This window comes from Plutella xylostella, chromosome 7 (assembly GCF_932276165.1).
Source record: "Plutella xylostella chromosome 7, ilPluXylo3.1, whole genome shotgun sequence".
NCBI lineage: Eukaryota > Metazoa > Arthropoda > Insecta > Lepidoptera > Plutellidae > Plutella > Plutella xylostella.
The window spans coordinates 6,186,538-6,212,019 of record NC_063987.1 but is presented as its reverse complement, the minus strand read 5'-3'; the positions used below and the strand labels follow the sequence as shown (position 1 = coordinate 6,212,019).

At 38.3% G+C, this 25,482-nt stretch overlaps 4 protein-coding genes across 12 annotated transcripts; 1 reads left to right on the top strand and 3 right to left on the bottom strand.

The window, feature by feature from the left end:
* Nucleotides 1–183: 183 nt before the first annotated feature.
* LOC119690812 (mediator of RNA polymerase II transcription subunit 29) lies at nt 184–4,923 on the bottom strand. Its single transcript, XM_038106630.2, has 5 exons — nt 4,570–4,923; nt 4,390–4,451; nt 3,787–3,871; nt 2,533–2,631; nt 184–1,254 (listed from the first exon to the last, which is right to left on the bottom strand). Exons 1-5 carry the CDS (start codon nt 4,792–4,794, stop codon nt 1,114–1,116), a joined length of 612 nt encoding a protein of 203 aa, XP_037962558.1. The 5' UTR covers nt 4,795–4,923; the 3' UTR covers nt 184–1,113.
* A 242-nt stretch (nt 4,924–5,165) lies between these two features.
* On the top strand, nt 5,166–10,550 carry LOC119690811 (DNA repair protein RAD51 homolog 3). 5 transcript variants are annotated; one of them, XM_048622025.1, is made up of 8 exons: nt 5,166–5,415; nt 5,598–5,684; nt 5,761–5,891; nt 7,298–7,404; nt 7,690–7,871; nt 8,218–8,346; nt 8,801–8,983; nt 10,421–10,550. In XM_048622025.1, the coding sequence occupies exons 2-8, from the start codon at nt 5,625–5,627 to the stop codon at nt 10,451–10,453; spliced, it is 825 nt and encodes a 274-aa protein (XP_048477982.1). In that variant the 5' UTR covers nt 5,166–5,415; nt 5,598–5,624; the 3' UTR covers nt 10,454–10,550. The 5 variants fall into 5 exon arrangements, with proteins under 5 accessions (XP_048477982.1, XP_048477985.1, XP_048477986.1 ...); XM_048622028.1 differs by adding an exon at nt 9,319–9,424 and having other exon boundaries at nt 5,166–5,684; nt 8,801–8,877; XM_048622026.1 differs by having other exon boundaries at nt 5,179–5,215.
* Nucleotides 10,464–20,068, bottom strand: LOC119690810 (annexin B9). Of its 5 annotated transcripts, none has more exons than XM_038106619.2 (8): nt 19,953–20,068; nt 19,645–19,685; nt 19,071–19,247; nt 15,508–15,712; nt 13,953–14,182; nt 13,376–13,472; nt 12,494–12,675; nt 10,464–11,673 (listed from the first exon to the last, which is right to left on the bottom strand). In XM_038106619.2, the coding sequence occupies exons 2-8, from the start codon at nt 19,672–19,674 to the stop codon at nt 11,623–11,625; spliced, it is 972 nt and encodes a 323-aa protein (XP_037962547.1). In that variant the 5' UTR covers nt 19,675–19,685; nt 19,953–20,068; the 3' UTR covers nt 10,464–11,622. The 5 variants fall into 5 exon arrangements, with proteins under 5 accessions (XP_037962547.1, XP_037962548.1, XP_037962549.1 ...); XM_038106620.2 differs by having other exon boundaries at nt 10,464–11,344; XM_038106621.2 differs by having other exon boundaries at nt 10,464–10,940.
* Nucleotides 20,069–24,008: 3,940 nt separating this feature from the next.
* LOC105390911 (mitochondrial import inner membrane translocase subunit Tim8) lies at nt 24,009–24,890 on the bottom strand. Its single transcript, XM_011562283.3, has 2 exons — nt 24,711–24,890; nt 24,009–24,522 (listed from the first exon to the last, which is right to left on the bottom strand). The coding sequence occupies exons 1-2, from the start codon at nt 24,807–24,809 to the stop codon at nt 24,349–24,351; spliced, it is 273 nt and encodes a 90-aa protein (XP_011560585.2). The 5' UTR covers nt 24,810–24,890; the 3' UTR covers nt 24,009–24,348.
* Between the last annotated feature and the right edge of the window lie 592 nt (nt 24,891–25,482).

The following is a 25,482-nucleotide window of genomic DNA, read 5'->3' as shown; positions in this document are numbered from 1 at the left end:
GTTTTATATTATATCAAACAATGAATATAGCTCTAAATGATTCCTTAAAATTTTATATTTTTACAATGTTTTGCTTAAGTGTTTTTTGCGCACTATAAATAAATATAATAAAAAAATGATTTGTTTTGAATTGTCTTTTTCAAGTATATGCGTTATCTTATAGTAAATAAATAATCAGACATCGATGTTATATTACAGTTCATTTATTAACTTTATGTTCTTACTTAATTATTTACAGGTCTAAAACTATACTTATCGATAATTACCTTGAATACAAAAGAACCACGCTCTCCTGAAGGAGATTATGTTTTTTTAAATATCATTTTCTAATTGATTGTCCGTTTATAATAATACACTCACGAGCAATGAAAAAGTTCCACCTGCCATTGCCGTTCCATAGATACGTCACTGGAACTTACTTATACTAACGTCAAATCTATGAATTAATTCTAAGAGAAACCTTTTCTAACCTTATAAAGTTCTATTTAATATACTGCCGGCTGCGCGACGCGTGCTTGTCCACTTCACTGTCACTAGTCATGGGGGTCACTCTAGATTGACAAAAACTAACGAACGAGAGCTGTCATACAATCGGTATGTTTAATACAACGAGAGAGTCATAGTATAATATATGTAGGTATAAGTAAGTATATTTCAGTGGCTCGATAAACGTGGATAAAATTTTCTCCTTTCAAACTTTCGCACTACCAATCACTTTCTCGATATCACCAAAGGTTAGCTGGTAGAAAATGCTACTAGTATTAAGATCGCCTTTGTACTTTTTAGGGTTCCGTACCTCAAAAGGAAAAAAGGAACGCTTATAGGATCACTCTTTTGTCCGTTTGTCTGTCTGTCACCACCCTTTTTCTCAGAAACAGGTAAAGATAAGCTGATATTTTACATAGATATACAAATTTACCGGCCGGTTTTTTATGTGCAATAAATATCATAACAACAGGGCTGCGCTAACCAAGACTCTTGCGTTGCGCCAAACGTATGAACCGCGTGACAACTCTCGTATACCTATCACTAGAATGACCCTACCACCACAACCTAATCCACTTTAAGCACACCAATAATGTCCTGCACGCGCGCCGCGCAGTCCTCGCTCACTCACACCTGCCCTTTGTCCGGCAGCTCGGGCGGGGAGATGTTCTGAGCGGCGGACTCGAGGATGTCGTGGATAGCCTTCGCGTAGGAGACCTGCGCGCGCACCGTCGCCAGGTATTGAGGGTAGGACAGCGGGTTGGTTTCCTGGGATATGAGAGGGTACAGTATTAGGAATTATGGGGGAAATATGTCTTAGGCCTTGTACACAAATCTGAGATGCGACATCGCATTTGTATGGGAAAACTTCCAAAACAGACGCAGATTTTTGCGATGTGACGTCGCAGTTTTAGGTACAAGCCCTTATAGGTTGTATGATCGTTATCCAAACATCGACTCACTGATTAATGCTCCTAAAAACTGTCTACTCAGTTTTCCAATTTTGCAGCAATTTACGCAGACCGTTGTTAAAAAACGTCAAATTTCGATCCCGATAACAAGGGTAAAAGTAACCTCTTCTCTTGTTTGTCGCAGGATCGACTTTTGTAGGTACTTGAGAGGAAAAGATATAATAAAAATATAAGTAGATCAAGGTAGCAAGAGAACGGAAGGTGAACACAATATCAAAGTGATAACTAATTTATTTACAGAAAGTTCCGGGACCAATCATATTATTATTATCTCTATAATTTTAACGACAACAAAGTTGCAATGCTATCTTTATTGGAGCACATATAATAGAAATAATAAATATGTATAGGATAGAGGGTGGTGTGATTTTCCGTTGGAGCATCACACAAAGATCAGTCGTAGAAACACAACTATAACGGATGCTCAGATGATAAAATATAATAGTTACCAAACTTATAATAGGTATATGTTGATAGCCACTTCTAACGATATCAATCTATGTGTATTATTCGTCTTGGCGAATGATTACTCTGAGAATCGTAAGTGTGCAAAGACATTAATTTTACAGTTAATATAAACATTTTAAAATATTAAGGTTTTCCAGAAGGCAACCGATGCATTACACCTTCTTTAACCAGATCATCCACGCGTGCCATGATAGTGCTTACATACTAGAGTGCCATCTCCAACTTGTATGCAAAGCCTGGAGATAATAGCATAACCATCCAGATCCAGATGTGGCTCCAGCATACAACTATGGATTAGATGCCAGATATAGCTGTTTATCCCAGAATCATCCAGCTTAAAATATATAAGAAGCATGGTCCACTAGCCGTAGCCTGACACGGGCTGATCTTCTTATACCAAACACTAAACCTGACCACTAGGGTTTGTCACTGTGATCACAGGATCAGTTATTCATTTCAGTTTTCAGTGGCTGACTACCCAGCCAGGGTATATAGGGTACAGTTTATCAACACGTCACTAGGGGAGGCCCAATGTGTGAGCTCCAGGGGTTTGCAGATTCCAGCTGTCGGGTGGTTGTTGAGGGGTGGATGATATTAGATGTCTGACCTGCGTGGTGGGCGCGGCGTCGAGGCGCGAGGGGATGACGGTGAGCGGCAGGTAGTGCGCCGCCGACTGCGCCTGCTGGATGCACGTGATCGCCGTGCGCTGGAACCGGGCGACACGATTGTTAAATGGGGATAAAACACACTTTTTGTTTCAAGTTTTTTTTTATTTAAACACACTTTATTGTATACATACAAATACAAAATACAAAGTAATGAAAAGTAAGTACACAAAGGCGGTCTTATTGCTAAAAAGCAATTTCTTCCAGCTAACCCTTGGTTGGTGGAGAATTACGGTATATACCATGTTACTATGAGTTAAAGACTTTTATAACTTCCTATTGCTTCCCTTACTACCTATCTACATCTATAAATTCATGGTAATGTTAGTCGCTAGATTTCCGAGAAAAAATATGGATTGTTTGTTGTCATCTTGGATAATCGTTGTGAAATTAATTATCGGCGCGGGTGAAAAGTCAATGAGATATTATGTCTAAACCAAACCATTATAGCTTAAATGGGGGTGTGTCTTTACTTTGGAAGTAAGTACATGTTTGTTTTTCCTGGAATATTTTTATCATCGTATGTTTACAATGTATCAATATAATTAATATAAATTATAGGGGAAAGATGAAGTAAACAGCATGCCACTTGGAGTGATAGTCAGTTGTCAACCGATTTACGTACTTATACACACATAGATAGTATGCATATACATAGTATGTAGAATCTGCTGGATTGAACATGCTTAGCTAAGTAGTTATACTTATCGTGTGTTTTCCTGTGTTGTAACCTGACCTATGCTGTTTACATATTTTATTTCCACTTAGCATACCTTCCTTATGTACATAGTTCATACTATAGTTATACATTATGCTCTGGACAGTAATGTCTAAAGTGGGACTCAGAGGCCATAGGTGACTCGCAAACCCCCTGCTCTTCCCTATACAGTACATTAAACTTGTTTTTGAAAACACATGTTTCTTTATGTTAAAATTAAGTAGGTATACCTAAGTTCATTTTAATACTGTGCATCATAAGAAGATCGTTTGTTTGACAGGCAGCGGCAGGAGAAAATCTTCCCAAATAAGTGATAGCTTAATTTGAACTTACACTTTACTTACATTTTGTGTTAGCAACTAGATAACAGTATAATAAGCTGATGAGACAGAAGAGCTAGTTTCGTTTCCTCACGATAAGAATGACTTGTAACAAAAAGGCATATGAATAAATAAATATTAAGATAAATAATTCTTACCAGGTGCAGTTCCATTTGATCGCAAAGAGAGAAGAATTCCTCTAAATTTTTGTCAAACCTTGGTACTGGATTTTCGATGCCCTTCCTGAAATTAGTAATATTTATAATAAGATTTTTTTTACCTTCCTTTGTTAACATACTTTTTCCTTAATGTGTTGTTGTGATTAAATTATATATTTACTGCACATAAATGAATTTGTATATGCTAATAGCAAGGCTAATAGCATTTCCTTGCAGTTAACAGAAAGGGAATGCCTTTGGGGTAGTGGAAAGTGTGTTGTGTTTATAATGTTATAGGTAATATATTTTTTTTTCTTATAATAAATTAATAATATAATTAGTATAGGTATAGGTACATATGTTATATGTTTCATTTTATAATTATATCCTAATGATACCAGTAGAGGAAGAGGAGAGTCGTCATTTTTCTGGCTCTTGCAAAGTGTTAGCCCTTTACTAGTAGTGCCGAAAATTACTTAGAAAACACACAAAACTAGGTAACACTCAGCATACTAAACTGATATGCCGCTTCTGAAGATGCAGCCTAAGCAAGAAAACTAATTTTGATTAGATAATAATTACCTAATACTGCAATTAACTTACTGAGAGACGGAATCAACATTGTAGTTCTGGTGAAGTACCTGGGCCGCGGACTTTAAAGTCATCTGTAACATAAAAATCATCATCAAACACTTCTTTTGTCATCTTGGAGGGATAGAAGTAGATTTTTTTTCTACTTCCATGCTTGGAGGTTATACATCGTATATTGCATTAATTACTCACAGGTATAGACTCCCGCAGTGACCCCATGAGAGTCTTGACTTTAGAGATGTTGTCCATCTTGTCTTGTTGCGGCTGCTGCGGCATCGGCTGCTGTTGCATTTGCTGTTGCTGCATTTGTTGAGGAGATGGTTGCTGCATGATGGGCCCAGTAACTGGCATTTGCATACCAACATTTGGTGCCCCGGCCACAGCATTCATGGGGACGTGCATATTCATTTGATTCATGATGTATTTTCTTGAGTTTTACGCCTTGATTTCAATGAGAATCGTAAATTAAATTGGTATTGTTTTCGTTTTCTCAACCAAATCAAAACAACACGTCAAGACGGACGTCACAGACACAGATAAGATATATGAAAATCTCACTTTTTTATAACAAATTACACAGACTCCCATCGGTCTAGTAATCGAATCAAATAATCGATTCTCGATCGATTCTTTCTTACATATTTTTTGGCAAACAATGTTTGCGGACAGCCTTATTTTCTTTTTGCTACTCGACGGTAGATGGCGTTGTGGTAAAAACCGGTAAAAGATTTACTGGCAACACCAAAAAAAAAGCTGGTTTTGGTTTGGTATTTTGTTTGTTGTTTGGTTGGCAATGCAATGACCAAAGTAAAAAGTTAAGTTGGTTAAATTTGGTTTGGTGGTTATGTTCCAGTGTTCCTTGTGTTTTATTTTCAAGATTTTCATAATACCTCGCACTCGCAAGCAAATAATCACTATACCTCGCGCTCGCTTATGTTCTTAATTAAATATATAACGAAAAGTAAAGACCAAAAACGTAATAGCTATGGTCACCGGTGATCAAAATGATGAGGTCGAAAACTACCTGATAATTAAACGGTATAAGTTTAGTTTAAAGGGTCTTGTGATAGTTGTGAGCGCGACTTCTATGAGTGATAATAATGTTCATATACACACTCACACTCATGGCCAAAATCAAATAGGGTAGAGTAGAAGTTCACGAAACCAGTTCATTACTTATTTGTTCTGTTTTTTTACTTATTTCTGTAATTTGAATACAGCTGCATTGAGATAAGATAGGAAATTGTATGTTAAAAGTTATTATGAACACTAATTATAAGATATTTAATGCTGCTGAGTATTGGCAAGTAAGTTTTATCAATTAGCAACCACTATGAAGTAAATACTTCATACAAAGTTCTAAACAAATTCTTACTATTTCAGAGAGAAACCAGCTTACCTTCCATTCCAACATTCTGCCAACAAGTAGACAAATTATTAGGGAGTGATGGCGTGCAACTTGGCACTATCACTGAGCTGCTTGGGCTGCCGGGAACCGGGAAAACTCAAATGTGGTAAGAAAACTTTAAAGCTTGTCAAAATAATTAATAATATATAAGGTGAGGTGTGGTAATTGCAACTAAAAATATTGAAGTCGTAACTTCATCATCTGATAATTCTTTATATATAAGGAAATAGTATTACTGTAAAATCGTGCCAAAGTCAAAATTTTCTGTAGATTTTATTCTTCTATCATGACAAAGAAAAACTCTGAAGAATAAAGAGCTATTGCCAAAAGTTCCGGCAAAGGCAGAAATAGTTGCAATTACCCCTCCTGGCGGGTAATTGCAACTAATTGTTTTATCTCCATATTTTTCTATGTGTGGTGTATATTGTGTATTTTAAACACAAAGAATAAGAGAATCTTCATAGGATTGTGACACTTATCTCCTTGTAACTACAACCAATTTCTCGTAAAAATACTTTTTTGCCGTGGGTCTGGTAATTGCAACTAATTTCTCAAAAATAGTGATGGGAACTTCATCGTAATTTTATCGACAGTCATGTAGTGTCTGCCATCGACAAGCCAAGAAGAACATGGTAGCAAAATAAAACTCGGGGATAAAAATTAATAGCTATATTTTTTTAACTAACATTAAATATTTTACTTATGTTTAATCAAACAGCCTTTTTACAATTTTTCGGAAAGTTTTCGGAATTTACCGCAGGCAGGATGCCGGGTGGAATTTTGCAGGTTTTCTAAAAAAAATTGTGCTTAACAGATATGTTTAAAATTTGGTATTCAGCCTTTTATTTTTATTGGTATGTTATATTATTAGTGCTTGTATCGATATATTCATGTTCACTGCCCCATCACTGGCTTTTTCCAATTTCATACAATAATTGGCAGCTAATTGTAACTACCCTAAAAACTGCAAAATAGTTGCATTCACCAGACTTCGCATTTTTTGTCTGGTAAATGTAACTACACAGAAAACTCGGAAAATAATCGTCTTAGAATAAAACAAACACATACAAAATGACTTACCGTAATATATTTTTACTTTTTTTTGGAAAAACCTTGCGAGGAACCACTAAAAACTATTTTATAAAATAAAAATGCCCACCATGTCCATCCGACGCCACCTGACTCAAAATGGCCCATGACAAAAAGCTTTATAACTCCCACAATTCTTGAGCTACCAGCGCATCTACATTTTTTGGTAGAACTTTTATGATATAAAATTGATATCAGTCTGTCGTTTTACAATAAAGTAACTCTAGAGTGAGTTATTGAAGTTAGTTGCATTTACCGGATAGTTGCAATTACCACACTTCACCTTATAATAGTTGGGTTTGTCTGACTGCAAATATCGTCCACATTTATAAGCACATAGCAACTTAGCAATTGTTCTGTGTTATATATTTTTTCTACAAATTAATGATAGTATTAAGTATATTGATGTAAAAAAATATTCAGTTTGCAGTTATGTGCTTCAATACAAATACCAAAAGCCCTGGGTGGACTAGAAGCCGAGGCGCTCTACATTGATACCAACACCAACTTCAGGATACATCGGTATCAAGGTAATATATAAGATTCTAACATCAATATACCTAAATATTTTCAAGAAAATTGGTATATTTAACATATACTAGTATGAATGAGAGACTGAAGTAGTTAAGTACAGGCTGGTAAAACTTTGCTTTCTTGCATATCTCTATGGGATATGCTAAATCAATGTTATTGGTCAGGTAACTGGCAATGGCTGGAAGAGTAAAGGCATGAGTGTATCCTAGGTAAGGGCATATATCCAGCTGATGTTAATTAATAGCATTTATTGATAATTCCTATATCCCACTAATACATAGGTCATCTTATACCAGAAATCCTCAAGTCCTGCTTGCTGAAATGCCAGAAACTACTGGACACCTCAGAAGTGATTGATGAAAAAGAAGCTCTGAAGAGACTCCACTATGTGGGGGCATTCGGAGTGGTGGAGTTCGGTGCTTTGATGCACATGCTGCCTACATACCTTCGAGATAGGCCAAAGGTTGATAATTGAATATAACTTTCATATAAATATCTTTAAAAAAAGTTATTTGCGATACCTACCCTCCTGAATCTATACTCCCGATCCTCTTGTTATTCAGAAGTCAGCAGACAAATTCCCGTATCACCATAGTTACATGTTGAACTTGAAATAGGTATAGACTACTATACTATACCTATTATGAAATCTACTTGTGCTACATACAGTGAGATTTGGGATTTGTCTTCTTATTTTATCCTGTTTTACATGGTGTGATGACACTGCAAGTGTTATATACATTCATTAATAATTAAGTTCATAACTACAATGGAATATTATGTTAATAACTGTACACATATTGTTTCAGATAAGACTGGTAGTGATAGACTCCATAGCGTTTCCCTTCAAGGAGGGCGTCTCAGCCCGCGAGCGTAGCGGCCTGCTGTTCCGACAGATGGCGGAGTTGCAGCGCTGCGCCGTGGAGAGGCAGATCGCTGTGAGTTGCATTTTGATATTGAAATCTTATTTTAGTATTGGTAACAGTCAAATGCTGTAATACCCTGATGCAATACACTAAGTAGAGTGGCGAGTTATATCCTCGGCCGAGCACTAGCTGTTAGTTGGTTGAGGATACTTTCTCGCCACTCTACTCGGTAGGTGTAATCAGGGTAAGTAACTGATAAAATCAAGAACTATTGGCTACTTGTTTAAATAGTAAGTCAAGTATTACATATGTACTGCACCTTGCTTAAACTTGTTCCTATGCAAGATCTCTTAAAATCTAAAAAGTAGGTAATACACTCATACATCCATCCTGACGTCCCTTAGCAAGGACAAAGGACTTTGAGAACATTTCTCCATTGGACTCGATCTTATCGATCATGACTTACACATAAAGATTACTCAAACACAACATTCCATTATACCTTTAACCACCTTACCATCCCCAGGTGGTGCTAACAAACGAGATGAGCACCCGCCTGGGCCTGTCCGGGGGCTCCATAGTGGGGTCTATGGGCGACGCGTGGTCTCACCGCGGCAATGTGAGGCTCCTCCTGTCTAGCACGGAGCGGGGCCGCGCCGCCGTGCTCGTCAAGAGCAATGTGGCCGGCGCGGGCGTGGCTAGCTTTCAGGTACTTATGTGACTACATACTTATAGATTGACTCGATCCTTTTGCTCACTGGTCATTCGAATGGTCGCCATTTTAGTTCTTCAACCCAACGTGGAAAAGACGTCGTCTTTTAAGGTAAGCATCCACCTATCGGTATCGTAGGTACGTATCGCACCAAACGGATTGTCATAAATGAATGAACAAACGACGTTGGCAATGCCGGTGTAGATAGTGGACGCGCTTGTATGAATTTCTATACAAAGAATACTGAATGCGATGCGTCCGTTGCGTGCGATGCCGAAAGGTAGACAAACTAGGCGTCTAGAGGCCCGTGGTGGGCGCGCTGGGTACGCGTGGTCTCACCGCGGCAATGTGAGGCTTCTCCTGTCCAGTACGGAGCGGGGTCGCGCCGCCGTGCTGGTCAAGAGCAATGTGGCAGGTGCGGGCGTTGCTAGCTTTCAGGTACAGCTATTGCTTTTATAAGATTATTTTTAGTCCCTTAGAAATGTAGATTGAGGCGCGGGCGGAATAAGTCAGAACCGAGCGACTTATGCCGGTTTAGTGGAGGCACTAGAATTTCAGTGTGAATTTCTGTACAAAGAATATTGAATACGATGCTGAAAGGTGATCCATGTCTTTTAAAGCCCTATGCTAGGCCTCTAGACGCGCCATAGTGGGGTCTATGGGCGACGCGTGGTCGCACCGCGGCAATGTGAGGGTGCTACTGTCTAGCACGGAGCGGGGTCGCGCCGCCGTGCTGGTCAAGAGCAATGTGGCCGGCGCGGGGGTGGCTAGCTTTCAGGTATAGATTGTTTTTGGAGATAGTTTACGTAACTTGATAGAAGTAGCTTTTAAGTCTCTTTAGGAATACTGATTGATGCGCTGGCGGACTACGTAAGAAACGACTGCATTGGTTCGCCCTTTTAAAATCCACTCTGTATGAAGAAGAGCATTTGAAATAATCGTTTTGATGTTTATAAAAAAACTTTTTTCTTATTGTGCCACCGATTGTGGTGACTTTGGTGCAGCGTTGATTTTTAAACGAGTACATTAATGGACTCGACCCCTTAGTTTATAGATTATCATAATTACAACTCAACGCAATCTATACCTACCTTCCAGATCAGTTATTCACTATTAAATTACATCATCTTAGCCTTAATAAGGGAGGCAGTTCATGACGAGCTGCTTCCATTGTTTGCATAACCCTGATCTGATTCGAGGTCTATTATTATTTATAATAGTGAGTGCATTCGCGCGCTTCGTCGATATCGACCGATGGCGCCGCGCCAACTTACTACTTTCTTGGTAATCGCAGAGTGATGGGTTGAACACTTGCCAACAAACTGACATAACTACATATTTCAGATAAAAGGAATCATTCAAAACAAAGACATCTTTTGAATAATACCTAAAGAATGTATAAATAGAGGTTACTAAATATTTATGTCTTTTCAGATAACAAAGGAAGGAATAAGGGACGTGGAATAAAACGCTCAGAAACCGGTAGATAATTTAATTATAAGTAATGTAAATATATTGTAAACGAAACTTCAGCACCAATAAATATATCTTTTTCACAAAAATATCAAAAGCTTTAATTTCTAAAACATCAACAGTTATACATTTAAAAGGCAGTATCAGATCGGAACGGCTTTGCATAGCAAGGCAACGGTATTTGTATAATATTCACTTCATTAAGTCTTATTTATGTATATTATATTATGCTCTTTCTTATGAAACAATAGTGAGTAACACTCGTTTGTAGTCTCCCTTTGTATCGTCCTGCAAATTATTACATTGTATCTTGTAATAGGGTCCAATTTGGAATAACAACGGGTAACATGCAAAGCTTACAATCGAATAAAATTCATACAAAAATAATAAGTAGATACTCTAAAATAAAATCTAAGTTATGCAGCAGGATTTAAGCACAAAGTGTGACTAGCACATTCCTGAAGTCACCATCTAGGTCATCCTGGAAACAATTTCGAAAAAACAACTGCAATAGTGTTACCACTCAGTAAAACAAAAAACAAAACAAAAATGAAACTGGCCCATAAAATATTGATAAAATTCAAAAAAGTCACTCACACAACATGCAAGCTAGTAGCGAGATTGCAAGAGATTTTCAAGTTAAACTCGAGATTACATGGTTACATTAAAATCTAAATAAAATTAATAAGTATTCGATATCAAATGCACAATGTAAATGTCACGTGTATAAGAGTAAAATATTGTGACTGAACATTTTTTTTCTTTACACTACACTTGTTACAGTAAATGGCTGTTATAATACTGTTAATTCACTCGTTAAATTCGACGCTGCATTTAGTAAGACATTGTAGAAAGGAGATAGCCGAGTTTTCCATCAATCTCGTCCTGTAAAAAGTTCAACTCAATGAAATGCCTGTAAGACTGGCTCTCGCTCAACCACCAATCAACGACATGCAACAGAAGCTGTTAAACTAAATAGTGAGTGCAAAGAAACTGTTATACGTGACGAATGAAAAATGTAAAACAATAGCAAAATATACAGATCATTTAGGAATTTTACACCCGCTTATGTAGATTGTGATGACTTAGTCAACCTAGGAATAATTGACAGTAACTTAAATTTAGTGGAAAATCGGAGGATAGTTTGTCGACGCGGGCCGTGTCTACTCTATAACGGTCAAGAGAGCCTTCTTGTAATCCCCGGACGTATCTCCCTGCAAACAAAATGCATCACCGACTCAGTGCCATCATCGCCACACTCAAGCTAACACTTGGGAAGCCCATAGTTATCTCAAAATCCCATTAGTACACAAACGCACGAAGAATTTGAAAACGAAAGTTTTCCCTACGTTGTTTTTGGGGAAAATCTTCATCTGTGCCAATCAAACTTGATCTGTATCGGCGTATGTACAATGGACATGATTATACGTGATGATGATGATGAAGAAAGTGTTAGGTAAAGTGATCTAAGTATAAGATCTAAGATAAGACTGGAAAGCTATTAATAGAACTAAGTAATCTTATTTCAACAAAATACTCTTATTACATCTCATGCATGTAAGAAAATAAGTTTTAGAGTTAATACTGAAATTATGGGACAGTTTCATTTTCATAAGAATAATAAGTTAAGTTAAAATGATGGCTATCTATGATAAAAAAACATATTTGTGCTTAAAACATTCTGCTAATGGGCATTAGGAAATGTTATTTAGGGAAAGAGGTTAGTTATTTTATCAATGTGGGTTCACTAAAATTAGGTAGTCAGGGCCGTAAATATACTTAAAAAAATATTAGTTAAGTACCTACTGAAATGACGTTAGTTAATTTAGCAGTAAAGTAAAAATTATTAGACCGCTAAACCAAAGCAACAACAAATTGTGTTCACAGGGAGACATTCACATTATCTATCGATCATAGTCCTTGACCTTCATCCAACCCTTTGTAGTTGGTCTGAGTCAAACCCTAACCCCAGTCATCTCCATTCAACTGTGAACATCTCCCAAGCGAACACAGAACAAACAAAACAATACTTACAGCGATCCACTGTTCCAGCGGCTTGCCGTACTTCTCCATGAAGGCCTGCTTGATGTCCCCGAGGTCGATCTCGGACCGGCTCACCACGATCCTGATGAGGGTCTTGTCGTTGGTCCCCATTCCCTTCATGGAGTAGTACAGGCGCTCGGCGAAGAAGCCCACTTTGCTCTTCACGCATTTTACTGGAAACGGACACAGGTTTGTTGTTGCATTGGAGTGTCGAGTGTTTTGAATATGGGAAGGTCTATGCTTCTAGGGATGGTAGGTAATGAGAAAAGTACAATACCTACCTACCTATCGAATATATCGTTTTGTAGTAGTGTAGTGTCTTAATTACCATTAAAATTACTTAATTAGCTTGCCAATGCGGTAAGGTTACATTAGATGTCAGAGGCATAAAACACGAGATCTTATTTAAATGCATTGTTTTTTTCTATGTGTATGATGGACAATTAAAAATAAAATTAATGAGCCCAGTCACGGTGTGGAGGTCAATTGTATCCTGTTGTTGTGGTTGTAAATGATATGTACAACCTTCACGTGATGTCTTTTAGCTGCCGAATATGTCGCCTGACAAAGATTATATCAGAATGATATAATAATGGCTTCGGTAGGTACCTTCCTTAACTTAATCCGTACAATAGTTGAGTTCGTTAACTTGAACCATGCAATAGTTGTGATGTTTAATCGACCACAATTACCTACGCAGCTACCCACATAACGTTTTCATATAGGCACTTTTCAATGCTTAGATACATAATGTATGTAGCACATCGGTCTTCACAGAGCAAACCTTTTGATATAATTCGTTGTTGTTGTTTTTCCCGGCGTTGTGGGTAACAAAGTGCTATAAAGGGGTGGAAATAAAGGGATAAAACTCACCAATAGCGAGCATGCCCTTCTCGATGCTGCCCGAGAACTCCTTCTTGATGGTCTCCTCGATGTCCTTGCCGGAGATAGCCTCGTACTCAGAGAAGATCTGGAATAATGAGGTAAGTATTTAGAATTTAGATGATATACGGGTAAGTACCTACCTAAATTAAACTATGATTACCTTTTAGTTTAAACGGTGCATTGCTAGAGAAGTTTATAGGTAGGAAATACATTCCACGGGGTTCGTTCGTAAAGGTACTATTACGAACACACCTAAAATTAATTATGAGAAGACGGTAATGTATTAATGATGATGAATCATGAAATAACTTGTTATCTGAAGAGGATTGTAGTATCAACGAATGACCTACATAATAAGTGCATGTGCATTTATGTTTCATAGGCTATCAGACATTGCTCACATAATGAAATCATACATAACCATTCATTATTCTGATGGTGTCCGACCACGCATTATCGGCAGACGGTATTCATTCAATGAGATCATCCTTTAATCGCAGTCATTTGTTTTGTCACATATCAAAACAAAAGTAGCCCTTCATATCTCCCGCCTTCATCCACTCACCTGTCTCAGCTGCTGGTAGGAGCGCGTGACGAGGATGGAGTTGAACACGCTCTCGTCGGTGCCCCACTGCCCCTCCCCGGCGGCGGCCAAGTTCTCCGCGTCCGCGCGCGCCGCCGCCTCGTCCACGCCCTGGTTCTCGTCCCGGTTGGCCATGCACAGGGACACGCAGAGACGCTTGAAGTGCCCGGAGGTGTCGCCCTTCAGGTCGGATTCGAGGCTCTTGCCGTATACTGTTGGGTGGGAGGGGGAAGATTAGTTTGTTGTTGGGAATGAGTGTTGAAGTGTTTGTTTGAATGTTTGCCTTAGCTGAGAAGGTAACCGGGTACCTAAGTATTCGTAGTAAGTACCTACCTATATTCATATTATTCAGAGCTTGTTGTTATTCTCATAAAGTAAAAAACAGATGAAGGTTACAATTACAACTAGCTAGCCTTTTACTACCCACGGAAAATAACGTCATCAAATATTTAGTTTTTTTTCATTCAATAAATGCCAACATTTTGGCTTCCGTGTCAAAGAAACAGTAGTTCAAGGGTAGTCAGCTGTGTTTGAGGTCAGAACAATTTCGTTACAATGTCGGTTAGGCTGCCTTTGTACAACGAAGTGTAGGTCATAAGCATTACTAATCTTATAACGACCTAAGAGTCAGCCAGCCAATCACATGACATGACTAATATTTGTATGAGTAGTGCACAATGTGTGCTGTAGACCTCGTATCTAATAACTAACCGTGTGACAACAATACATAACCGCAGGTGTATCCAGGTACAATATGAACGTCATCAACGTCACTCATGAACTTATAGTCAGTTACCTACACATGTCGATAACATTAAGTATACCTACCTATACCTACTTCAATTGATTGACACATGCATTCAGTAATTAGTCATTCCTCGATCATAGCTAGATACTTCCATGGGTATTCTTCAATTATCATGCTACTTGTGTTATTTTACGTACATGGACTGTTAGTACTTACCTACTTGGGTAATACCTAATACTACCTAGAGTTTTAGGTACCTGTACGCAATTTCACAAAACTTTTTCAGTAATTTCCAATTACTTAATTCTGAAATTGCTGCAAATTGTTATTCAACTAGGTTTTTCTGATCGTAAAATCTGAGTGTTATTGCGACTCGATTCAAGCGTGACTTTCTGACTTCTACCTGAAGATTAGCATGCTTAGATAAACTATTTAGCTACACGCGATCTAGAAAGAATGAAAACTCGTTGCTAACTCAAACCTGCCGGTATATTTTTTATTTAAAGCTAATATAATTTTCATTGATTCAGATTGCATTATTAACAACTAGAAAAAGCGCTTTTTGTAGACTTAATCATTTTAATCGGGCTACCACCACTTCTACTACCAACGCATGTAGGTAAGATAGTTTCCATATTGACTCCTAATTTAGGTCCGATCATCATGATTCGGTTATGATTTCCACATGTCTCTTGCCTATGCTCGGTTAGACATTAAATAAACAGACTGATATAATACAACAATACTCAAAAATACCTAACCTAATAATAATAATAGCACAACACTCACACTGCTCATAGAACGCCGAGATAGTCCTGATGCCGTAGTTGGACAGCGTGCAGAGGATCTCGATGATGGCCTCCTCGTCGGTGCCCACCCCCGCCACTGCCTCGTGCAGCTCCTTGGCGTAGAAGTGCGGAAGGGGGGTCATCAGGGCGATGATCACGTTCTCCAAGTTGCCGCCGAGCTCGCTCTTCAGCTCGCTGATCAGGTCCTAGAGACAGTTGAAGGGTTAATTTCGGTGGTGGGATACCTAGAAAGATGTGGAGACAGGTGGGGCTTCCGGCTTCTTCTATGACCGTACAGTTAGGAGTTCGATACTTTTCGTATAGTCAGATTTCATATTCGTTAGTTATATTCCGCAGAGGATTGTGAAAGTACCAGTTTTTCACTGGAGTAAATCTACCTCAGAATTAAGTGAAGTTCTACTCAATATAATGACAACCTACCTAGCCAATAAAAGCGCTGCATCAATACGAATTGAAGTTCTGTTGCTCTTGAAGTTTTCAGGCGTGTAACTGAAAAACTGTATATAGTAATACCTAATACTACATTGTGATATAGGAGTTTATCACAATGTAGTATTAGGTATTACTAATAATCCTACCTTGCCTTCTAATAATAGGTACTTTAGGTACCTACTTTGAATGTCGGAGTTACCTCTCATAAACTTCCAACAATGTAACTATCTCGTGGCTTATCACTATTTCTATAGTGTTTTGTTTACATACATAAATGGAAAGGTGACAGCACAATGTAAACAACTACACATTTATCTACCTACCTTTATGATAGATAGGTAACACAAACTTAGGTGTCGATAGTTAGCGTTTGGGAGTGTTGGATAAGCTCAAAAAAACCTCAGTAGTAAGTACCTATAACTATCGTATATTTCCTACTAGCTGTTCCCGAGAGCTTCGCTTCGCCTTAAAAAGTTTTCCCGTGGGAATTCCGGGATAAAAAGTATCCTATGTTCTTTCCCAGGGTCTAGACCATATGTATACCAAATTTCATTCAAATCCGTTCAGTAGTTTTGGCGTGAAAGAGTAACAGACAGACAGACACAGTTACTTTCGCATTTATAATATTATACTAGCTGTTCCCGCGCGCTTCGCTTCGCCTTAAAAAGTTTTCCCGTGGGAATACCGGGATAAAAAGTAGCCTATGTTCTTTCCCAGGGTCTAGACCATATGTATACCAAATTTCATTCAAATAAGTTCAGTAGTTTTGGCGTGAAAGAGTAACAGACAGACAGACACAGTTACTTTCGCATTTATAATATTAGTTAGGATTAGGATATTATAATATTATATATATATATTAGTTAGGATAGTGGATAGCAGTTGATTCATGGTACCAAGATACCAACTCAGTTATATTGTTGTTGCACAGTTGTATTGGCGCCTATGCAAACTGCCAAGCGTGTCGGATACTGTCATGCAACTATTTGCATTTATTGTTTACCGTTATTACCTACCTCTTGACGACCGAATGGCGTAGTGGTTAGTGACCCTGACTACTGAGCCGAAGGTCCCGGGTTCGATTCCCGGCTGGGGCAGATATTTGTTTAAAGACAGATATTTGTACTCGGGTCTTGGGTGTTGATATTTATATTTAGTATCTATCTATCTATGTATTTGTGTATATATATCAGCTGTCCGACACCCATAACACAGGTTCTGCCTAGCTTGGGGTCGGATGGCCGTGTGTGAGATGTCCCCACATATTTATTTATATGTATTTATTATTTTTATTTATGTATGTATGACTAAGTACTTAGTACGTAAGTAACTAACTAAATACAACAATGGCTAGATGTCAAATAATATCTGTTGCAATAACAAAAGAGCTTGTGTCCACTTTGCCTCCTTAAACTTTCCCATAAGAAACATAAAACCATAGACATGGTAAAACCATCCTAGTTTCTATTACGAAGCTACATGGGAAAGTCCAAAAAGTGGGTCACCTACAAATTAAATAGTAGGTAGATATCCAGGGTATGGATTTTCCCCTTCCCCCTCACACCATACCATCACCCCCTCTACTAGCCCACTGTGGAGCCATTCACGATAGCAGTTTCAGCAATATAACTATTCCCTCACTTCATTATAAACTATAGCGTGTAGGTAGTGTAGCTATAGTATACCTAGGTGTGTTTGTTTTTCGTGGAATCCATTAACTAACAACTGCATTACTTGATAAACACTACAACAGCGCTTATTTTTCAGGCAGGCGCACACCCATAACTGCCTACAATATAAGTACTAGTTTACAGTTTTTAGTCACGAAAGTTTTATTTTTAGCGAGCCTCAAAGTTATTTTTACTACCAACATACTTTTATTTCCATAACCTTACGTACAAAATTTTAGATGCATCTCTCCCGAATCTTGAAACCAGTTTTAGTTTTTTTTGCTCGCCCAAAATACAGGTTTTGGATCATTATGCGTTATTTGAACTTGAGGGTCGATTGACCCTCAATTAACTTGGCTAAGGGCATGTCTGGGCGCCTGGACCTGGACACTGGACACTTATTTTGGTTATTTAAACTAAGTCTAGTTATGTGCATTAGATGACTAGAGTTATTGTTCTCTACTCTACGCTACTGCTGGTCTTTCAATAGGTTTCATGAACTAAGCATTCGTTAAAAGAGGAAATGAAGTCGCTTGTTTCATGATATCCTCATTATTCAAGCCTAACAAACTGAATCAACGATGACTAACAAACAATTTACCTGTGCGGTAATTCACAAGGCCATAGTAAAGTGACTAGCGAGCGATGATTGAAGATAGCAAGCTAGGAGCTACATTACGTCATTACCGAAAACCGCCGACCGGTTAAACTATAACAGAAAATTCCATTTGTTGCTAACAGTTGTAATTGTTCCGGTTCTATGAGTAATCGGCACTTTGAAATATTGCGTAGGTATACATTCACGGAAGTTTGAGCGGAAGAGCGAAACAAAATATCGTGAGATTCGTGGGAGATAGTCTTGACTCTTGATTAGAATGTACCTAGAGGAATAATATTTATGTAGATAACAAGACAAGTACCTAAGTATTTATTAAAATCCCTTAATTAGAATCTTGATGACCAGACGAGGAAGCGTTTAGTTCTGTAAGCTACGCACGTTAGCGACGCTGAGACATCCATTAACATTATCATTAGTTATGCTGTGCATTGCTTGAAGTATGCGAATGACTATAAGTTTTTAGGTACTTGATTATTCAACGTGCACAGACTTTATGCGAACACAAACAAAAAGTTGTCTTCATTTACAAATGCCCAGATTGAAGAAGAAAAAACGCTTAGGGTGGAAGCTATGAATTTCCAGCCGATTTTGATGATAGGAGACCTTGAAGCGTAAGGTTCATAAGGTTCAACACGGCATACTAATGGTAGGTACCTACTACGCAAATGATTTTATATTTTCACCGGTGCGTGGTGCTGGTGAAAAATACTTCTCACCCCGACCTAGTGGATGTAGGTAAAGATAAAAGCCATCGGCATCGGGTCTTCTCCTAGAAGTTAGAGAGATTTAGGGTCACCATCGACAAGTCATCATGATATTTACCTTGCCATAGTTGGTCTTGAAGGTCTCAGCGATCTCGAGGCGCTGCACGATGCCGCGGCGGCACAGCACGTCGATGATGGCCTTCTCATCCGTGCCGAAGCCCTTCATGGCCTTCCGGAGAGTCTCGGCGTCCGCGGCCGGCTCGAAGGGCTCGGCGGGGTACACCGTGGGCGTGCACTGTAGGGCACAGAGGGTTGTTAGAGGGAGGTAGGTAGAAGGGTTTTCGGGGCAGCAGGTTATTACAATGTGGGTATGACTTTGATGTTAATTGGGTTGTTAATTAGCTAATTGGGAAAATTACACTAGATAATAATAAGTTAAGTAAGTAGGTAGGTACTACCTAGTTACTATTAAGTAAGGTACCTATACCTAAGTATAGGTTGGTAGTTTCTAGTCATTGGGGAGGAATAGATAGCTAGTATTCTTAACTTAACTCATCCAATAAGAATCACTTAAGAATTCGCAAGTTTGCTCCGCGATAACCTTGCCCCGAAAACATGACATCACCCCGTGAGAAACTTTAACCATTATGTTACAGGTAGGCCGATAGACGTAGGTGTAAAATATAACTTACCTTGTACGGGTAGTACTGTTGTCCGCTCATTTTGTTTGTTTCTGGAACGAAAAAACAGAATCCAATAAATATGTCTTCGATAACAAACACAAGTGCGGTATGCGGCTGCGTAAACCCAAAAATAACACCACAAGCGACCGGCAAAACTGACCGGCTTTAACGATTAGCAAACTACACGCGCATGCCGGTAACTATTACACAAAAAACACCATAAAACTTTACTAAAACACTGTTGGAAACCACTGAACTGGCTTCATGAGGTTAACTTATCCATGAGTCAATAAGGATAATTAAAAATGAATACCTACTTGTAGTATTCACGAGAGACACACCCAAACTGCAAAGCTACACACTCTGAAATAAACAGCGAATGTTGGGGAACTCAGTCGATGTTTGTTCCCTCCGTCTCGCTCGCGCGGGTCGCCAACCTTTTCACTCTCGTTGCGTTTTCAGATTTTCAGTGAGAGGAAAAACTCGTAGCGTTAATGTAGGTAACTATCTAAATTAGATGGGTGAATTTATTTTAAGTTTATTATGTGGAGTTAAAGCTACGCTAACTAGGTTCGTAAATTAGGTAAAGTTCGTGTTCGTAGGGTAGGTGCTACCAACCAACTGCGTTAGGTAGCAAGGGCGTACCCAGGATTTCAGATAGGGGGGGGCAGCTCATACCTGTTTCGAGATGATGGTGTGTCGGGTCGGGTATAATGAAATAAAAAACCGGCCAAGTGAGAGTTGGACTCGCGGACTGAGAGTTCCGTACAAGTCTTACTTACCTGAGATAGTTTTCCTTTTAATTTCGTCATATCCATGAATTTCATATTTTTTGGACCTACCATTTAGCCAGCAGGGGCTATATTTCCTAAACCAATTACTGAATAAAAAAATGCTTTGATCATTCATACCTATAATATTTTTAAAATACCTATTCAACGTTACCCCACACCGTCGTTGGAACACTGAAAAAAATTATTCATCCCCACTTTACCGGTAGCCCAAATTTTTTTTTATACTTCATTTTGTTGCTTTTTAGAGGTCGTACATTTGTATATCTATGCGAAATATCAGCTTCATATCTTTACCCGTTTCTGAGAAAAAGGGTGGTGACAGACAGACAGACGGATGGACCTATTTTTACTTTTAAGGTACTGAACCCTAAAAATCATGAAAATTGAGTAAGACACAAAACAAAATATTAATTTAAAAGTAATCTTCCCGGATTTTCCGAAAAGGACATCTGGCCTTTTTGCCCCGCTTTACTAAAAAGTCGCGAACATAAACCAAAATACTTTGAAATCATAGTGTTACCAGCCCGATTTAATATTCTGTAGTCATTTTAATTCAAAACAATGGAAAAAATGTAAATATTTAGAAAAAAATATTACGTAATATACGAATAATAGTTACCTATTATACGAAAAAGTAATATGTTTTCCCATTGTTTTCAAAAAGCGGGGCAAATAGCCATACAGAATGCCCAATGTCCTTTGTCTATGACAGTCTTTCTTTCTTTTCAATAAACTCACTGTTTTCTTTTAAATGCGATGTACGCTCATCAGACATAACCTGTAAGCCTTTCTTCACCCATGGTGCTTCTAAGCCACGTTTTAACTCTTCGCAGCGTACTGAAGGACCGTTCTACCGGTCGCCGCTGTGGTGCATGGGATAGTGCTTAAAATAGTCAATGCCTTTCTGACCGCACGGTAAAAAAAAATGGCTTCGTTGAACAGATCAACTACTTCTATGTTGCTTAATTGATCATCTGATAAAGCCTTCTTCACCCATAAATTATGCCAAAGGTTCAGTATGAAAGGCAATGTGCAATACAGTCTGTCCTTCCCAACAATTAAAAAATCATAACTTCTCTTCAGAGGCGTTTTTCTAAAAAGTAAAAATACTAATATTAACAGCTAGGAAATGCCAATTTTGAGAACCTAGAAACAATAATATAGTGGCTACAATTTAGAAGTTACTTTGCAAAAAGGCTAAAAAAGGCTTTTTCGGCCAAAATCTAAAATAAATTCTACATTCTGGGCACTTGTTTCTTAGTCCTAGGTTCTTGAAAAGGCGTTATCTTGATGAACATTTATCTATTTTTACTTTTCGATCGAGAGAAGAACAAGAATTTTATTAATGTTGAGAACGCAGGACAGACGCAATGTATTGCGAGCAATGAGTTTCAAGAGTAGGCGGGCAGTTCTCTGGTCATAAAATTCTTGCAATGATAATAAGGTTACGTAGCTAACAGTATTACTTACCTACTATAACGAATGTTGTACAATATTTATTTATAGATAAAAGAATATGAAATCAAAATATCTGACTGAAAAGAAAAGTTATTTTGTTGACCACATTTCATTTTGCGCAGAGTAACACGTTTTTAATTCCCACTTGGCAGGAAAATTTACGTTTATTTCATCTTCTAGGGGGGGGCAGCTGCCCCCCCCTGCCCCTACCTCGGTACGCCCATGTTAGGTAGGTAAGAGAAGAAAAATATATCATGCACCGTATTTTTTCCTTCGGTTACCAAGTTGCTCAATGAATCTATTTAATTACATTGTAACAAAATACAGTCCTCCAACTCCAAATGTTGCGGACCCCGGCGCGACACGTAATCTTGGCCGCGATGATGTCACCGCCCCGCCGCCGCCGCCGCCGCCGTGGAGCGACGCCGGCAGACCGGCTACACTTCACTACTTGGTTTCCTCCCATTTCAAATTCAATGCACCCAGTTTAGGAAAACATTCCTTAGTAAGTATTTCCCCTCAACTGTGGGTACCTTGGACACTAAACTACCCACATACCTACTCCTACCGTTCTACCTTTTAAATATTAATATGAGGAATATGTTGGAATGTGGTTGTTGAGTAAGTCAAGTTGTGCTCCTCCGTAGGTATTTGCTGACATGAAAAACCATTGAACCCAATCTTCTCCTTATAGTGTGGATGACTAAAACGAGAGCTAGATCACCGTGGTGAAAGGATTAGCGTCAGTATCATATACAGGTACCTACCTACGTCAGTCGAGGAAGGTCTTTCATGCACCATACGTAGTAATACGTACCTACCTAGTTCATTGAATTCAATAAAATATCATCAATACCTATAAGCTTTGTATACTTACGTAGAGCCAGCCTACTTCAGTCTTTGTTCAGAAGTCCTTATTTATACAGTTCAAAAGGACCAATACTTACCTCAATTATTGGTAGTAGGGGTACCTCTTAGGCACTTTTATAAATGAAGATAACCTATCGTATTGATTAAAATTAGCTTGACCGATAATAGTAGGTAGGTAATTAACTAGTCGACAGGCCTTTCGGAGTTTCACGAACTAGGAGTGGGCAAAGTCCTGTAGAAAAACAGAGAAGCGAGGAATTAAGTCCATAGGCTGTACCTAGTTACTATACTATGCCGGTAGGTAAACAAGGAATCGGTAAGACAAACAGTTTTTGCCTAACTGTAACTATGTACAGTCTGGGACAAAGAAACCCGACCTCCAATGCTACTTGGGAGATGTCATTTTGTCGATTTATTTAAAAATAAATCCCACTAACTATCTAACTTTGCCTCCGTTCCCTTGATATCAAAATTCATTGACAATTTCATAACGATCCATTGATCATGGATATAAATAAACTAGTAAACCAACTGAGTAGGTCTGGTATGACAAATATTTCAACGTCACTGATCTTATTCATGATTCAGTTAGATCATCGTCATCTATGCTGCTTCGTAGAACTGCTACGCGACCTTTGTGATGTTTAATAAAATGAGTCATTGATGAAAACTTATTTACGATGTTTTGTAAGTATTGTAAAAATGGGATGTTGTGAAAACAGTAACAGCAAGTAGACGTAGACGTCTACGTATACACTTGCTAGGTACTAAACGATTTCAGTGGTACTTTTATAGTAGGTAGGTACTATTTGTAGGACTTCATTACATTCTCGTTAGAGAAGTAGGTACCTACTTACTTATATTCTTTGTGCATTACGATGTAACTTTCAAGTTTCATGTTGACTGACCTGTATATTTTTACAGTAACTAGCTGTTAATATTATGTCCTATCCTTACTGTGTGGAAGATTAGTGTTTTAAAGTAAGGTAGGTAGGTATACATGGGTAACAATAACAATACTAAAAACTAAGTTGCCACCACATGTAGGTAGCATTGAACGTTAATTACTCACTCATGGTAGCTGCACCTACCAACATAGATGAGATAGTTTTTGGTTGTTAAATGGTAAATGCCATTGAAGTGCATTTTAGGTTAATTAAATATAAGTGTGGTATGTGGTGCTGTGATGAGTGTTTTATTTCAACTAAACAAAGTGGATGAGTAGGTACTTAAATAAAAAAAATGTAATGAAACTGCAATTATTTTTAATAAATGCAACCCAGCACATTTTACTATAACACTAACTCAACATTCATCAATTTTATCAACAATATTAGAACCTACTTGACTGCACAGTGCCAGTGCTAAGTTTATTTAAGTGTATCCCTTTTTGCAAAAATGCATTCTATTCTTGGTAATATAATATTTTGTATCTGTACACAGTAGTTACCGTGACCATATCACTAGACCATACCATAAACCAATTACTAAAGTCTGAACAGATGGCATACAATAATTACACAGTTTCAGCTTTAACACGTTTTGACTAGCAGTCAATCTTAAAATCAAGTTTAATATAAACTATAAACAATTAGTGCATTCCGCCTCCTTTCTCGAGCATCTGAGCAAATCTGTTGGTGATGAGCAGGGAGGTGTCGATGAACCGCTCCACGCAGTTGGTGATGCAAGTCTCGGTGCGAGAGTCCAGCTTGGAGCCAGGCTTGTCCACGCACTTGTCCCAACAGAAGTCATTGAACTCATGGATCTGAAAGAAATTTTCATAAAGGTAACCAATTTTAGCATTTAAATTTGTATTTACTAAGTCACATCGGATAGTTGTGACCAAAGGTACTGGCATTTACACTGTTGTACGGTATATTCGTAAAATAAATAGGAGTTTTAAAGATTGAAAACAATTTCTGAAAGTTACATCAGATTTGTTGTATTGTTTACCTGGGCATGAAACTGTGCCTTCTGCTTCTCAGCCAAAAGGAAGTCCTGCAGCTCTGAATCTCCAGGCTTTGCGCTTGAGAAGTCCGATAAATCAGACATGTTTACTAATTTAATTTAATTTTCAGATGCGAAAGCGGAATACGAGAAACCGTGGAACGAAATGTCAAAATCGAAAAGTGAGGTTATTCATAGACTAAATTCGATTGACAGTTTTATTTTTTCGTATTTATGGATCGTTCAGAAACAAAATTAACATGGAAAAAAACCTCAGAACAAAAAAATACTCAACTTTCAGTACCTACTAAACTTGTCTAGTCACACTTTTAATTTAAGGTTGTCTGGAAGAAATCGCTTTAAGCGATAAGACCGCCATCTGTACACACATATGTGTTAGATTAAGTTTTTTGTAATCTTGTCCATGTTTTTGTGTACAAATAAAGAATATCCATCTATTTAACTTTCAGTATCGTATCAGTGATGACTATGAGGTAAGTAGAAGCGTCCGCAGTGGAGCTAGCTTCAGCGATCGTAAGTGTCGTATCTCTGATAATTGAGGTTACCCGACAACTCTCTCAGCACAAGCTTGCTTGTGATGCCGCACTAGGTCAGCGTGTTACAAAAATCCTTCCTCCATTGGAAGGAGACCCGTGCCCCAGCAGTGGGGACGTAATGGGTCGTGATGTGATGACTAGAGTTAAAGACGGTAATAAAGCAACAAGATTGGCCGCCACCGTGTAAAGGGTTGTTATCAAGTAAGCTTAATAAAAGGTAA